Source organism: Thalassophryne amazonica, unplaced genomic scaffold, assembly GCF_902500255.1.
Source record: "Thalassophryne amazonica unplaced genomic scaffold, fThaAma1.1, whole genome shotgun sequence".
Lineage (NCBI taxonomy): Eukaryota > Metazoa > Chordata > Actinopteri > Batrachoidiformes > Batrachoididae > Thalassophryne > Thalassophryne amazonica.
Genome location: NW_022986306.1, coordinates 38,140 through 54,194, shown reverse-complemented (window position 1 = coordinate 54,194; position 16,055 = coordinate 38,140). Strand labels below are relative to the sequence as shown.

Genomic DNA, 16,055 nt, shown 5'->3' with positions numbered 1-16,055 from the left:
CATGAGGTCTCCGAGTCCAAGGAGGAGAGACACCCCACCCCGGTCAACAGAGGGTGCAACATATGACAGTGAAGCTGAGTTGGATGAGGAAGAAAAGGGAGAGGCGAAACCTTCACCTGCGCCCAGAGGCCGACTGAAAACCATCCCCTCCCACCATAAGTCAGCCGACTGGACACTCTCAGGCCAAAAGGGCTCCGCGGAGTGGTACCAGAGGTTTAGTGACACACTGGATCTGGCCAGAAAAGACAATGAAGAACTAGCTGAGCAACTTTGGCTAGTGGAGGAAAGAAGACAAAAATACAGGGATGCCGAGGAAAGAAGGAAATTACAGCAGTCAACACCCAATCAAGGGAACCACACCGAAGAGCCGCCCACCCGGAGGATTTCTGGTGAGGTCATCATTGAGAGTGCAAGAGAGGCACGACTCAGGCAAAGACAACAACGTACAGCCAAAGAAATAGCAGGTCTGGAACAGGACATAACGGGCTTGCTGGGTCGCCTGGGGGCCGGCAGTAGCACTCGATCCGGCAGAAATCATGGAGCCCCCGCAGGGATAGAAGAGGACGAGGAAGACTTTATGTGCCCACTGGTAGTTAGAAATGGTCATCATGTGTACACCCCATGGAGTTGGACAGACATGGTGGGGCTGGCCAACAGACTGCCAGACGTCACCCAAGGAGCTGGGAGATGGATAACTGCCCTAGAGGAAGGCACTGCAGGGGTCACCTTGTCTTTAGGCGACATAAAGGCCATGCTGATGCATGTAATGGGGAAGCATGACACTGAAGAACTAGCAGAAAGGGTCAGACTAGCACAGATGGTGGGCACTAATCAATACGATGAAGTCCCCTTTAACCGCTATAGGAACACTATGTGGGAGGAACTGAGAAGAAAATACCCTGAGGTTTTGGACCCCTCTAAGTTGGATGATGAGGAGTGGAAACCCGAGGAGTGCCCAAAGAAATTCCTGCACAGGTTCCAGAAGAGGTGGGCAGAGGAAACAGGAAACACATGGAACCATTCCCCAGCGACTGAAATCCTGTTCAAAATAACTGTTAAAAAAAAGCTCTACCTGAAGCTGTTCAGAAAGCCCTAGATGGAGTAGTGGTTCAAAAATGAACTGGGCCTTATATTTTGAACATGTTTGTCACCACCTCGAAATCTATAACTAAGAAAAACAAAAAGAATAAGATGCAACCAAATCCCTGACACAAAAACTGGTACAGATGCAATTGGGAGAACTGACCAAAGCAAAGAAAGAAAAAACAAAGACCCAAGCTCCTGTGATGACCCCTGTTTCTGACTCCCATCCGACTCCTTCCGAGCCGGCGGGCACCGGTACTACAGCAAACACTGCTGCCACCATACAGGCGCCTGTGTTAACAACCACACAGAGCCCCCAAGGAGTAACTGGACCCAATGGAAACAACGCTCCCGCGGGGGGAGCCTCGGCCCCAGTGGAGCATCACCATCACTACCATAACACTGGCACACCCGGAAATGGGCCCACCTACAGTCATGGGTGGAGAGGAAAACCACGGAACTTCCAGGGTCCCAGAGGAGGGTGGCGGAGAGGACCTCGCCAAAATCCATTTGGAAACAGATTCCAAAACTTGGCTCCCAAGAACAGTCAAGCGGGACCACCTACAGGATCAACACCCCCAGCTGGGAATCAACCTCCCAATGAGTGTTGGAGCTGTGGACAATCCGGACATCGAATGAGAGACTGTCCAGCCCGACCTTGGGTCGGACCCTCCGCCTATTGGCAATAGGGGGGCCTGGAGAAGCCGGAGGGGGAAACTGTGGCATTGGCTATTTCTGCGATACCAAAGGAGGAGCCAACCATCACCGTTAATATTCAAAACAGAGATTTCCCTTTTATGGTGGATACAGGGGCAACATACTCTTGCACAGGGAAAATGGGCGCTCATCTCCCCCTCTCTGGGTCTGCAATTAAGACCATCGGCTTCTCTGGGAAAACCCAAATAATACCTTTTACATGCCTACTTCCTGTAAATGTTGCAGGAAAAACAATTGAAACACCCCTGTTATACTCACGAAATACACCTGTGAACTTGTTGGGAAGAGACATTCTATGCAAACTACAAACTAAGATAGTGTGTACCCATCAAGGGCTGCAAATACACTTTTCTGACGAAGCACTTACCAATGTTATGGTTCTTATGGACATGGAAGATAAGGTCCGAACCGTACAACCCATGGTGTACTGGCTGAGGTTACAACCAGAAAACTCAAATCTCCAACTGGAGTGGGAAAAGTGGAAGCCCTGGGCAGAACAACACTATGCAGCAGCACATCCGCCCAATCTACCTCTGCATGTCACCTTGATGTTCGATGCCAAACAAGAACAAACTGACTATGCATGCTGCTGGGACACATTGATGAATCAACAGCTGTTTCACATAACCACCACAGAAATCTATTTAGGCCCCCAAGGGGCCGCAGCCTCTGTCAAGCTGACTTCAGCTGAACAGCAATGGTACCAAGTGCCAAATGCCGCGCCTCATCTGACCCTTTTAGTTTCAGATAAGTATGAGTCTCATGACCTAGGCCCAATGGTAAGGATAGCTTTAGAAGTCACAGAATGGCAAAACATAGAAAATCAGCAGCTACATCTTTCAAAAGACAAACAGTTTATACGAATTAACCTAAAAGTAAATGATGAGGGTATAGCTCAAAAAGTGGAGCTCAATCCTAGACCAGAGACACAGATGGTATTATCGGCCCAACAAGAGAAACTGTTAGAGCAAATACCACCAGTGGTGTGGTCCAAAAGCAAAACAGATGTAGGACTGGTAAAAACAGCCCTACCAGTAAAAATAAAAGTAAAACCAGGAGCAAAACTGCCTCACCAAAGACAGTATCCATTAAAACCTCAGGCTATTGAAGGCATAAAACCAGTAATCAAGGGACTAATGGCAGCAGGAGTTTTAGTAAAAACTAAGAGCCCGTGTAATACTCCCATCTATTCTATCCCTAAAAACAATACCAAAGAGTACCGGCTGGTACATGATCTAAGTCCTATCAACGCAATAGTAGAAATGGATGCACCTGTGGTTCCTGATCCACATACTACACTATCAAGCATCCCTGCTGAAGCAAAATGGTACACGGTAATCGATTTGTGTTCAGCCTATTGCAGTGTACCTGTGCACCCAGATTCGCAACACTTGCTTGCATTCACATTTCTGGGACAACAACTAACATACACACGTCTGCCTCAGGGACTGAACCTGTCCCCAGCTATCTTTAACAAAGTCCTGGCTGAAGATTTACAACACCTTGATATACCCAGCACATTGGTGCAATATATGGATGATCTCCTCATTGCATCAGACACCCAAGAACAATGTGAAATAGATTCATTAACTGTACTGCATGCTTTGGCGGATGGAGGTCACAAAGTAAGTAAGAACAAACTACAGTTCTGCCAACAACAAGTAGAATACTTGGGGAGACAGTTGTGTGGGACCACACGATGTATAGCCCCAAGCCAAGTGGAGGCTGTAATCAAGGCTCCCAAACCACAAACAGTGGGACAAATGTTTTTATTCCTTGGGATGGCAGAGGGGATTCTTGAGGGCGGATGGCACCCCTGTCACACAAGGAGAGGCAATTTCCCAATTGTTACAAGCCCTCCAACTGCCATCTGCAGTAGCCATCATTAAATGTGCAGGTCATCAAAAGAATAATAACATTATAGCTCAAGGTAACAACCTGGCAGATGATGCAGCACGAAAAGGAGCACAAGGGGAAAATATGTTCCCAATATTGACCATCCAAGACTGTGCCCCACTGGTTTCACTTGAGGCACTGATAATAGCTCAGAGTAGAGCCAGTGGAGAAGAAAAACGTATGTGGGTTAAACGAGGCGCCACTGAGATACGTAGCCAAGGGCCAGCTGACAAACTGTGGCGCAGTAGTCATGGGCATTTTGTGTTACCCACCAATCTATTACAACATGCGATCATTTGGGCCCACGGACCGGATCGTTGTTCGCGAGTCCAAATTATGAACAAATTAACAGCTGTCTGGTGGTCACCATATATGGCAGCCACGGTGGACCATTTGTTGAGTGAATGTGAGGTGTGTGCACAGTACAATGTCAGGAAATCATTCACAGCACCCCTAGCCCACATTCCGGTCCCTGACAGACCGTTTAGACATCTCATGATGGATTTCATAGACATGGGAGCTGACAATCGAGTCAAGCGAATGAGATATGTTGTGGTAGTGATATGCAGGTTCAGCCGATGGATTGAGGCAGTGGCCTCCCCAAATCAAGACCATAAAACTGTAGCCAAGTTCTTGTGTCGAGATGTCTTCCCAAGATTTGGCATTCCAGATATTATCTCATCTGACAACGGTAGGGCCTTTATAGCTAAGGTCACACAGGAAACATTCAAACAACTGGGCATCAAGCAAAAATTTGGGTGTGTTTATCACCCCCAATCAAATGGGGCAGTGGAGCGGGCTAATGGCATCCTAAAAAGCAAACTAGCGAAGATCATAGCAGACAGCAACGGCAAACAAACTTGGTTGGATGCGCTACCGCTTGCCCTCTTGTCAATGCGCTCACAAACTAACCGACTAACCCATCTAACACCATTTGAAGCTCTCACAGGTCGGCCGATGCCTATTCCATACCTGAAAGGACCCTACGAGGGACCATCGCTAGAACAACTACAGGATGAATGGCATAATTATCTGAGGCAATTAACCCAAATACACAAAACTATCTTTTTGCAGGTCAAAGGTGCCACAGCAGACAGAGAAGCGGATATTCCACCTGAGAATCAGACCATCCAGCCTGGTGATCTGGTTTAGGTTAAGGTGTTCAAAAAGAAGTGGAACCAGCCCCGCCGAGAAGGTCCGTTTAAAGTGATTCTTGCCTTGAGAACAGCAGTCAAGGTAGACGGTAAGGACACTTGGTTCCACTTAAACCACTGCTGTAGGGTTGGTGGCCCGGCGCTCCTGCGGCCTCGGCAAGCTCGTCTTGACAGTTCCGCCGGGCCAAGGGGGGAAGCAAGAGAAGCCAGAGACCCTACAGCAACACCGAGGGAAGGCCACGCCTCCCTGCAGCCAGAAACATCAGGCGAACACCGGCCAAGGCGCTCACAGAGACTGATCGAACAAAGACAACGCACGCCTTCAGAAAGTAGTGGATCCCTGCCAGATAGAGCAGCAACAGACTCAGATGCGGACTCAGAGCTAGAGAGACCCAGTTACTAACAGTTCAGAAACAACAGGAGACGCAGACAGACAGACAGAGAGGCCACAGGAGACATCAGACTCAGACATTAACTCAGCGGACTTAACCACAGTAGAACAGCAAGAACAACAAGCCAGAGGAAGCACAGACACACCTGGTTATAGCTCACCTAGTGAAAGTCCATTCAGTAGCACAGCTAGTGGCACACCTCAACCAACACCAGTACAACAATGATCAGGGAACTACTCAAGGGTTTGACCATACTACTGGTAGTTGGTATGGGTGGGGACAGACATCCAAAACATACAATTGACTGGGCTGTGGCTATGGCCACAATAGCAACCAAACAAGGCACTCTAACAACAGGAAAAACATATAATTTGGCATACATCAAATCAAGAGCCTATAAGAACATAGGACTACAGGGACAGCTGGGGGATTACATACTAGGTGAAGCTATTAGCACCAAATGTGAAGAGGAGGGAGCAATCAATATAGAGGTAATTTGTGATAAAAAAGGATGCAGGGAAACTAAGCAAGACATAACTGTTACAGTACATGAAGCCACAAAATGGGTAAAAATTAAATCAAGAAAAAAGAGGACAATTAGAAGCCTAGAAACGAGTAGTCGCTTAGGGGGATGGGATTCCGGTATAGACCTAGCCCGCACACAAAGTCTGAAGACTAATTTATTTTACCAATGGTTAAAATTTTCAGCTAGACAGATCAGTGAAAAGCCTTGCATAGCCTGTCACCGGAAAAAATGTGATACCTCAGGCTAAACCCCTACCTGATATGAACAACTGATATAGGAGTCCCCAACATAACTCACAACAAGCAGAGTGCTATCCGCAATGTGTTATGAAAATGGCAGCAGGTGATGAAAGGTATGCTGCCAACAGTAAATTTTGTCCTGTTCCCTTAAGTACAGAAGGGGGGACAACCCTCCCACCCATTATTAGAATAGAGAAAAGAATGATACACCCATTTTGTATAGGTAAAGGCTCAGCAGCACAATACATAAGTAACTGGCAGGTAGGGATGGGCAAGTCAAAACACCCCATACAGTGTATGCAAAAGAAACAAGAATATAAACCGGCCCAAACATCAGGGAATATTACTGTATGTCACACCCTGCCTACAGCAGGTCTACAGTGTGAACAGGTAGTACAGGCCACAGGGGGGGTCTGTAACTGGAATGAATCTCACCCATGCTTCATGGATATCTATCCCAAATTTAGCTAATGGGACGGTACCCTTAGCTGATATTTTTTGGACATGCAGACAAAAGAAGAAACTCTTGTCATCTCTGTCCCCTAATTGGAAAGGGCTTTGTGCCCCCGTAATGCTCACAGGCGCAATAACAGTAATTGAAATGCCACGTTCAACACAAACCATACCCCAAAGACTTCGTAAGAAAAGAGGACTAATGACACTCAAAATAGACTACAACATCACAGTCAAAGACGGGGTACCAGAAGGGATACCCCGACAATTAGAAGCCATAGATAGTAGCAGAGTTAAAGCAGACGAAGACTGGGAAAAATGGAGATGGATAGCAGCTCTGTTCGGGGTAACCCCAAACGTTCGTTCTAGGCTCAGGAGGTGCAGTGGATTAATTACCTATGGTATAATCAACAAAGATACTTGAATTGGACATAAGCAGCTGTAGGAGCTTTATCAGAACAACTGCACGCCACCTCGCTAATGACAATGCAAAACAGATTAGCTATCGAGATGATGATGGCTGATGAACAAGGAGTTTGCATCATGATTGAAGCAACAGAATGTTGCACAGCTATACCCATGAATACGGGGGAAGATGGAAATTTAACTGAACTCCTAATCGAACTCGGATAGTTTCAACAAGAACTATTAAGTAACTCCGTAGGAGGAAAGAACGGAACTGACGAGACCTCTGGAAATACCTTAGGAGATGGAATAAATGTTGGCCCACTGTTCACGCTTTTTGGGGCTTTAAGGAAAGGGTGGATATCATGGAAGGACTGGTTATATCAGATGGGTGTGGTCTTGGCGCTAATAGAAGTGGCTATCTTGCTAGTAATATGTTGTGGTATTCCCTTGCTAAAATTTCTGGTTAATAAGATGACTGCATCCACAGTAGGACAACTCCCCCTTTTAGCCATCCAAGCCCTAGGTGAAGACACGGATGAAATAGGCAGAGAACCAGAATATATGGAAATGGATGAAATACCAAATGTCCTCCCTGACACCCCCCAACTACCTGACATTGTGGCATATACCCCAACAAGTAACAGGGAGGACAGGGATGAACAGTATTTAGTGGTGTTGTAGACGAGGGAGAAGACATGCATGCACATTTACATTTACACACATGCACCCACAACAATGAGGGATAGGACAGACAATGTTTGAAAGAATGACATGGAGATATAGTAATGACTGTATATGTATATATTAATAGGACACAGAAGTATGGCTGAGAGACCAGACTCCTCTGACCTGGAACTTATTCCTGATCTGCCTCTCAGTCTGATTGATCTGAGGATCCAGCGGAGGGCCAGTTGAGCCAAGGCGAGCCGCCACAACCGCCAACCATCCAGCAGCTGTCCCAGTTGGCATCAGGAGGACCCCTATTGTTTCGGCCCCGAGCGACGAGGGTTCCACTGCTTCAGCCTGCACCAAGAAACGGCCAAGGGACTCCGCCATCGTCTGGAGGACCTTTTGGTCTCCGGGGACCACCCCCTCCGCAGATGCCATGGAGACAGTCGCATGTGCCGGCAGCAACAGTACCTATGAAGGGAGGTAGCCAATGTTGGCCATATGTGGCAGAAGTCCGAGTGCACCCTAGACCTAACCCACAGCAAGGATCTGTCCCCAACTTCCCTTCCCCAATGCAGGGAAGGGGTTCGAAACAGCCCAATGCCTCTGGAGGAGGACCAGCACGGGTTGACCTAGGCACACTTTGCCCACCAAGACCTGTACAGACTGCTGAATGCCCATATGCATGTCCCAACAACTTGCTTGTGCCACAGTGACGATACTCCTCCTGCATGCGAGATGCCTCCCCCCACGTTGCTCCTGTCCCCTGGACTGCACAACTTTAATCTGATCATGGTCACCCCACTGGACATGGCAATCCTGTCCAAGAGCTCCAGCTTCCACAGGGACTTGCTCCAGAGACCCTGGATCAGATTCTGCCCATCACGAATCACATTCCCAGCTTGGTATTCGATGCACTCATGCCCAAACTGAGTCACACAGCCGCATACCTGCTAAGGATGCACCGTGACAATGCCAAAATTTCTTGTGCTCAGGAGTGCCTTCAGACTACGATGTGCTGTCTTCAGACTAGCATAAACAAGCTGTTCGGCATGGTGGACCATACGAGAATGGAACAACTAGAAATGTCCACGTCCACCCTGAAAGTGGGGGAAAATACTCTGGGGGCCCTATTCCAGTTGGCCATGCAGAACAATGAGCTGGAGAAAACCTTCAGAGCACTGTGCGACTGTCTGCGAGCCATACTCCCTGATGATCTTCATTCCACTGCCCCTGAAAGGCAAACCCCCTCATATTCCCCAACTTCCCCTCCCCGAAACTCGGACGCTGAGTGAATGCGGGGGACTCAGACTGATTTAATGGCTCTGAAAATGGACAAGGACTCTGGTTCTTGGATTTGGATTATGGACTGGTTTCAGAAATGAGTGTACAAAAAGTGGATTGGTATATGTCAATAACGAAGGTCTGATAAATGTCTATCCTTACCATCATTTGTGTAACACAGGTAAAGCTAGATGCACACACGTAGTTAACACATTGGTTGATTTATGAAAGGGGACCCTTACACGGCGTATCCGGAAAGTTAGTGGTAAAGAGGCGTCATAGGGACCCCTTTCGTTATTTAGTGCATGCCTCAAGAGACATGCGTTGCTTAGGTTTGGCGTCCTGCTGAACGGGCACTGAAAACAAGCTGAAAAAAAAAAAAAAAAAAAAAAAAAAAAACAAAGTGGAAAATGTTAAGAAATGGCCTGTAATGATAACCCATTATATGATTAGGTAAGACAGATGACTCAAGAACGGACATGAAGGGTAACAATTCATTATGTTTATCATTAGGCTAGACTCCGTTGTGTTGACCCTAGTATAGTTCCTTGGTTGGCTGAATAAATAGTGATAAGGTAGCCCTTGCTTGATATGCCTGAATAACAGACGTGTGAGCTTTGATAAGAAAATAATAATTAGAACCACGTATAATGGGTTGGAGCCTCTGGTTGAGTGAGACAATAGATGCTAGAAGATGATTTGTTACACAAAATGCCAATGTAATGTCTGTGTTTTGCTATGACTAAAAGCTTGTTGTAAGCTGGTTTATATAACCATTTTAAGTGCCTTGGCTTATACCCAACTCAATGATGTTTGAGTGTCACCTTGCTTTGATATGTAATCCAGCTGATAACTGACAATTTGTGCCTTAGTATGTGGGAATACCAGCATTTATGTTCACCAGCACTTAAATATATTTACTGTGTTAGTATCAATTGTACCCTTTAGATATCCGCACCAGCTTTATCAGTAATTAGAGGGGTGTTATTTTCACAGATGATGATGATGTCCTGTCATTAAACAGCACAGGGGTATATTTGGTGAGATGCGACTCTGTCGAGTCCCAGAGGAGGGACTGTAGAGGAAAGATTTTTGAACTATCAAGTGTCCTCCATCTGAACTGTTAAAGTGGATTCCATTTGAGCTATGAAGTGCCCTCATTAATCTCTCGGACTGTGTCCTCATTAGTCTCTTTGACAGTTAAGTACCTTCCCACCTGATAGCTGAGCTGGCTGGCGCCAAAGAAATGCATTAAAATCATGACTCTCTAGTCTGGTTGGTGTCAAGAATGTGTTAATGACAATGAAACATCAATGAACCCTCATGCCAGGTGGCGCCAGCCAATAGAAAGCAATGGTTTTTAAAAAAACAGTTATTAATCTATCTGAACATAATGGTGGGAATGTCATATAGGAATAATTAGCTCTACACCTGCTTAGGGTGAACTAAAGGTCGCTTCCATTAGAAAACCATGTTTGGAGCATGAAATAAATAAAATATCGAAGGAGGAGCGATGCCCGCGGGTTTTCTATAAAAGATGAGCGCGGTTGGAACATATTCAGTCTCTCTAGAGGACTCAGTTTGTGCAAGTATTCTGCTCTGCTGAACACTTGAATAAACTTAAACTCTGTGCATTTTATCCTGTCCAGGGCTGAGTTTTTCTAAGTGTTGTGTCCCCTCTCTTGCAAACCACCTGCAGTCATTTTTGCGTTATCCAAGAAGGCATTCTGAGACGAACAGAGAGAAGGACCACGACAGGTTCTTGGGAGCATGAGCATGACTAAAACCTTTTAGCTTGTGGGGGAGCTTCCCGCCATTTTCCACTCATCATAAGGTTAGGATACTGTGCCCTCCAAAAGTATTGGACACTTGGAATTTCACACATTTCATTTGTTTATGCCATTTCAAATACAAGAAATACAAATAATATAAAGAATAACAATAAGTAGGAAATTGGTCACTGGATCCTTGATCTCTGGACAGAAATAAAAATCAATCAAATCTGTACATGGTCACTGGATCCTTGATGTACATGGTGGATCCTTGATCTCTGGACAGAAATAATACTAATCAAAATCTATAGTTTTTGTCAAAAGCATTTCCTTTCAGATATTAATGGCACAAATGTAACTCACTCTGAGCTGAGCTCTTCAGCTGGCTGATCTGCACGTCACGATGTAACTCATAAAAAACGCAGGACGTTTTGGTCTGTTGTAGTTCTAATGTTTGCATTGTACTAGCTTTTGGAAAGAGATTATCATTTGATTTAAAACAGCGATTCTCTCTGAAGTTATTAATTCTGACCAAAATCTATGTGGCTCTTTGAAGCTGTGCACTTAGTCCCACAAAATAGAGGATATTGTTATATTATTATTATTATTATTATTTCTTTTACCTGATGGACAACATCAGGTTAGCCGACTCCACCGGCTGGTGTTCACACCAGTGGATTTGCCACTTCTGAAAACCAGAGAAGCAGAGAACCAGCGAATAGCGGGTTGAAGCACTGCTTTGTTGCTTCAAGCTTCTGCAGACCTGCTGCAGTCTGCAATCAATGTAGAGAAGTATCATTTTCTCCATAAACACCCTGAAAAACAACGTTCGCTCTGGTGTCCCGAACCCTTCATGGTGCATTCAACGTGCCTCAGAAAAAAAAAAAAGAAAAAAAAAATCGATGCAAGCAGGCAGCGAGTGATGCAACACGATTCAACCCGTCAACTGAATCGATATTTTGAAATTTGTCTGTTTTCAAGAATATTCTCGATTCGCCTTCACTACTACTGAGTAGTCTTCTAGAATATTCTTTAACTGGTAGAACTGTCTAGAAGTTTCCAGAATTATCTAGAAATTTCAAGAAACTTTTAGAACTTTCTAGAACATAAAAAAAAAAAATAAAATCAAAGTTTGTGCTGAATGTAGTCATTTTTCCATCCGTTGAAATATAACACTTAGAAGCCAGGATCAAAAATTGTGTTACATAGTGTAGTTATTATCTTACTTTCTTGTAATGCACCTTTAGATGCATTTCCCCCAAAATTTAATAGTTTCTCTTCTAAGCCACAACAAACCCAGTTTCTTGGGTTTATTTTGGTTTTTATTTGTGTTTTATAAATAAAGTGTCATCACTTCGGTGTGGGCAATGAATCACATTTTAACACAATGAATGTCACAATCTGCTCACCTGCTGATCCACCAGAAGGTTATTCTGGACAGGAAGGCAGCTCCAGGCTCTGGACAGGGATTCTTGAGAGAAAAACAAAAACGATTACAGTTAGATTTAAAGATAGAGTGTCTATAACCCTTTGGGTGTTTTATCACAAAACAGATTTTATTGTTAGCAGGACAGCTTAAAAACTAATGAAGAGATTTCAATGACAATTGGTGAGAAAAGAGAAAATGTTCCAGAAAATAAGGATGTATATTTCTCGGAAATGTCCCAAAGGTCCAGGCAGAACTGGGAAAGAAGGGCTTTCAGTTTGCTGCACCCTCTGTATGGAACCTTTTACAGAATGACTTAAAACTGAGGGAGCTGGTCTCCTTAGAATCTTTTAAAGGACTTAAATGACAAAGATGCTGGCACATTGACATGTAGTTGTTTTAACTGATTTTTTTTTTTTTTTTGTAAAAATGTGTTGTTTTTGAACTTTTATACTGAAACTTTTCCATTGGCTGGTAATTTGTTTATTCTGTATGTGTGGTGGAATGCTGAAATTGACACGTAACCTTGCTGCCTGTCTTGGCCAGGATGCTCTTGTAAAATAAAGGTAAGAAAGAAAGAAAATAAGAGACTCCATTTTGGTGGTGATCTGGAACATATTCTGGAACTGCAATCCGAAAGAATATTTGGCACATAGCAGCACCGAACTCAAAACGCTGCGAGAGGAAGATGATGAAGATGGAATTTGGTGTCATATAAACTGAGGGATTTTATTTTGAATTTCATGATGAATATGTGGCCTTGGCACAGGTCTGCACTCTCTGAGTACCTTCTAGCTCCAAATATTACTGAGTCTGCTGAAACTTCATGTTTTATAGATCACTATTTCTGAATGTTTAAAAATACATATCTGTGTTCAACAGGAATTAAAGCAAAAAAAAAAATGTTCTGGCTGAAAATAGTTTTTAACAGCCATCTACCTTTTATAGAAACCCTTGTGTGATCGAGTCCTAGAGTTTAAGGTAAAACAAGGTGGAAACACTTTGTTGTTCTTTGATTGTTGTTCTTTGATTGTTCTCCTGCTGAACAGATTCTATTTCACTCATGAACCGTTTCTAATGCAGCATCATTATTACAGAAAGACCTTAACCTACACATTATTTAAATACTTCAGGAAAAAAAACATTTTAAGAGGACAGCTTTACCTCATTCAATACCAATTAAAATCTCAGGGTGGCCGTTCAAGGCCCCCAGAAAATTTGGGGTTTTTTGATGTCCAGGGATGCATTCTGGAGGATTTTTTTTATGACTATTTCCCAGTTTAGTTGTTCTGCTTAATGTGTGTATTAGTATTTTCTTTTGCACATTTTCATCTTTTCTTTGCCTTTAACCAAAACTGATATCACAACCTACATGCTTGTTTGATCAGATTACTGACCACAAGAGCTGTAATCATTTTCAACTCATCCTAACTGACCTGATTTTAAAGCTGGAACCCCAAACAGACCCAGTAATGCTGAGCTTAGACATTACATTAAAAAAAGGTACTGCTTCACATCCCACTTCAGTTATACAGAACAGTTAAATTATTTCAATTCCATTTCAATTTATTTTCATTTATATAGTGCCAAATCACAACAGAGTTACCTCAAGGCGCTTAAGTAAACTTATTTTTTATATGGCTCACCAACTGAACGTAGTCCAGAACTATAGTAAGACTTAGGCCCAGAGTAATACTGATTTAAACATTGTAGTTGTTAAATTATTACTATTATTACATTATTTTCTTGAGTATTATTAGATTATTTAGATATGATTGGGTTATGTGAAACCTGGCTTAAACCTACTGCTGTCCTCCCTTTAAGTGAGGCCTGCCCACTGACATATACATTTAGTTACGTCCCTCGTGGTGCGAAGCAAGGCGGTGGTGTTGCTCTTATTTACAAATCTAGGTTTAGTTTATTAGCTGTTGGGGGTCATAAATATAATTCATTTGAACATCTGATTCGCCGCTCTGCCCATGATGCTACGTATTGCCAAGGTCACAAGAATAAAAATCAGCTTTGGTGAGTTTATCTCTAACTTGTGAATTAGTGCAGCTAACATTCTGATTGTTGGTGACTCCAATACTCATATAAATAAGCCTTCTGATCCCCTCTGCAAATCAGTTATGGAAATTATGGATGTATTAGGATTCCAGCAATGCATTCAGGATTCGACACACATTAGTGCTGGCATGCCCAACCAGTTGATCACATGAAAAAAAGAAAAAAAAAAAAAATCTGTCACTGGACTTGAGAGCATTTAGTACTGCAATAACAGACTGGTGCAGCCGGTGGCAGCAATACACCAATAAGGATGCCAGCTGCCATTAAATGCCATAGAAGAAGAAGAGCTCTTGGTGGAGCTCTTGGTGGAGGTGGAGGATAAAAACAAAAAATTTTAATTTTCATCGTGGATTTTTTTTTTTTTTTTTTTTGAATGGCAAATCCATCTGTCTTATCTGCAATGTAAATGTGGCTTTACTGAAGAAAGGGAATGTGGTGCGGCATTTCAGATGATTCACAAGAAATATGACGCTAACTAATACTAACTTGGCTAAATCCCCTCTACTCGCCCGAAAAGTCCAGGAATCAAAAAGTCGGCTAGCAGCACAACAGTCCATAAATATGGAAGAGTGATGAATGTGGCGAACAAGACTGCAGTGTTCTGTTCGGGCCAGGAGTATGACAACGCATTTATTCTGTATGCAGCTGGAGGAGACACACCAAAACACGCAGCTGCACTCAGACGTTAAGTAGCTCAGCAGAGGTAAATTTCTGTTCATTGAAATTTCTGAATTGTTTGCCTGAAATTAAAGTATTTCTGAAATGTTTAAACCATGCTGAATAAGCACAGCTTTTGGATTTGGAAGCAAGTTTGAAAGCATATTACATGTGCTATTAAGCAGGTTGAAACAGTGAGACCTGCAGAACTTTCCACACATGGACACAGAACCTAAGCACCAGGACAAAGACCGTGGAGCCTAAGAGTGCATGCTATAATGATCACGTGCAGAGCATCTGGTCAGAATTTGACAGGTGCTTTGCTGACTTTGCATCCAGTGAGCCTGTTGTCAGTTTTCCATTTGGGGAACATATAGATGGGGACTGTACATTGATGAAAGTGGCATCACTCTTCAACCTGGGTAGCTGTGCTATTGAGAATGAGATCCTCACACTGAAAAAATGCCATTGAGCTCAAATCCAGAGCAACGCCTGACATGAATGTCCAATTCTGGAATCTAATGCAGAAAGAGAGTGGATGAGGGCCTCCTTACAGCGGGCACTCAGATCCTACTGTCCAGACTATGAGAGACCAGCTTCCTCCTCTCACTGCCAAAAGTCCCACTAAGGTCCCTTTCACACAGTGATCGCTGAACGAGGGAAAAAAGTCACAAATCGCAGAGAAAAAGTGGAGGAATGAGCTGGCACTTCTCCCATCACTGAAAAGCATGCAAGTCCAGAGCGAAACAAAACTAACAAAAGAAAAATGAAGCAAACGGCGACCTTGACGCTTTAAACACAAACAAAACATTCATGACGATGTGACTTGACAGCAGGTATCAGACCGAGCGCCAGCCTGTGATCATTTCTACAGTCAACATGCGCCCTCCACAGCACCTGCAGGTGTGAGAGTTGTCTTGACAACAGGTCTGTCTTCACAAAAACGTGTTTTTGAAGACAGGTGCACAAACGCACGTACACGCATGTTCCAGCCACAGACGGCATGCGAACGTGCGCACAGCCGTCTGTGGTGCACAGCCGTTTGTGTGTGTGTGCACAGCCTCTCCAGCCAGAGATGGCATGCGAACGTGAATAAATAGTTAAAGTAGTTGATCAAGCATTCTTGACGTGATTGTTTCTGTATGAAAACGTTGCTTTTTGTCCCACACATGGATGAGTCACGTTCAGCTCTTTGGATCTATAGTTATTGATCGGTTCAGATATCATCAATGTTCATGCAAGACGTTGGACTTTTATGTTTGGAGAAAGTTGGACAACAGTCAAATGGAACGACAGTACAGGAACAACGTAA

The 16,055-nt window shown here is 43.9% G+C and overlaps 1 protein-coding gene across 1 annotated transcript in view; it reads right to left on the bottom strand.

The window, feature by feature from the left end:
• Positions 1-16,055, bottom strand: part of LOC117506024 (multidrug resistance-associated protein 1-like) — a gene marked incomplete at its 5' end in the record, with an annotated part of 109,594 nt that overhangs the window by 65,373 nt on the left and 28,166 nt on the right. The window contains one exon of the mRNA XM_034165563.1: positions 12,003-12,064. Coding sequence (XP_034021454.1) covers positions 12,003-12,064 — 62 coding nt within the window. The remainder of the gene's footprint in view (positions 1-12,002; positions 12,065-16,055) is intronic.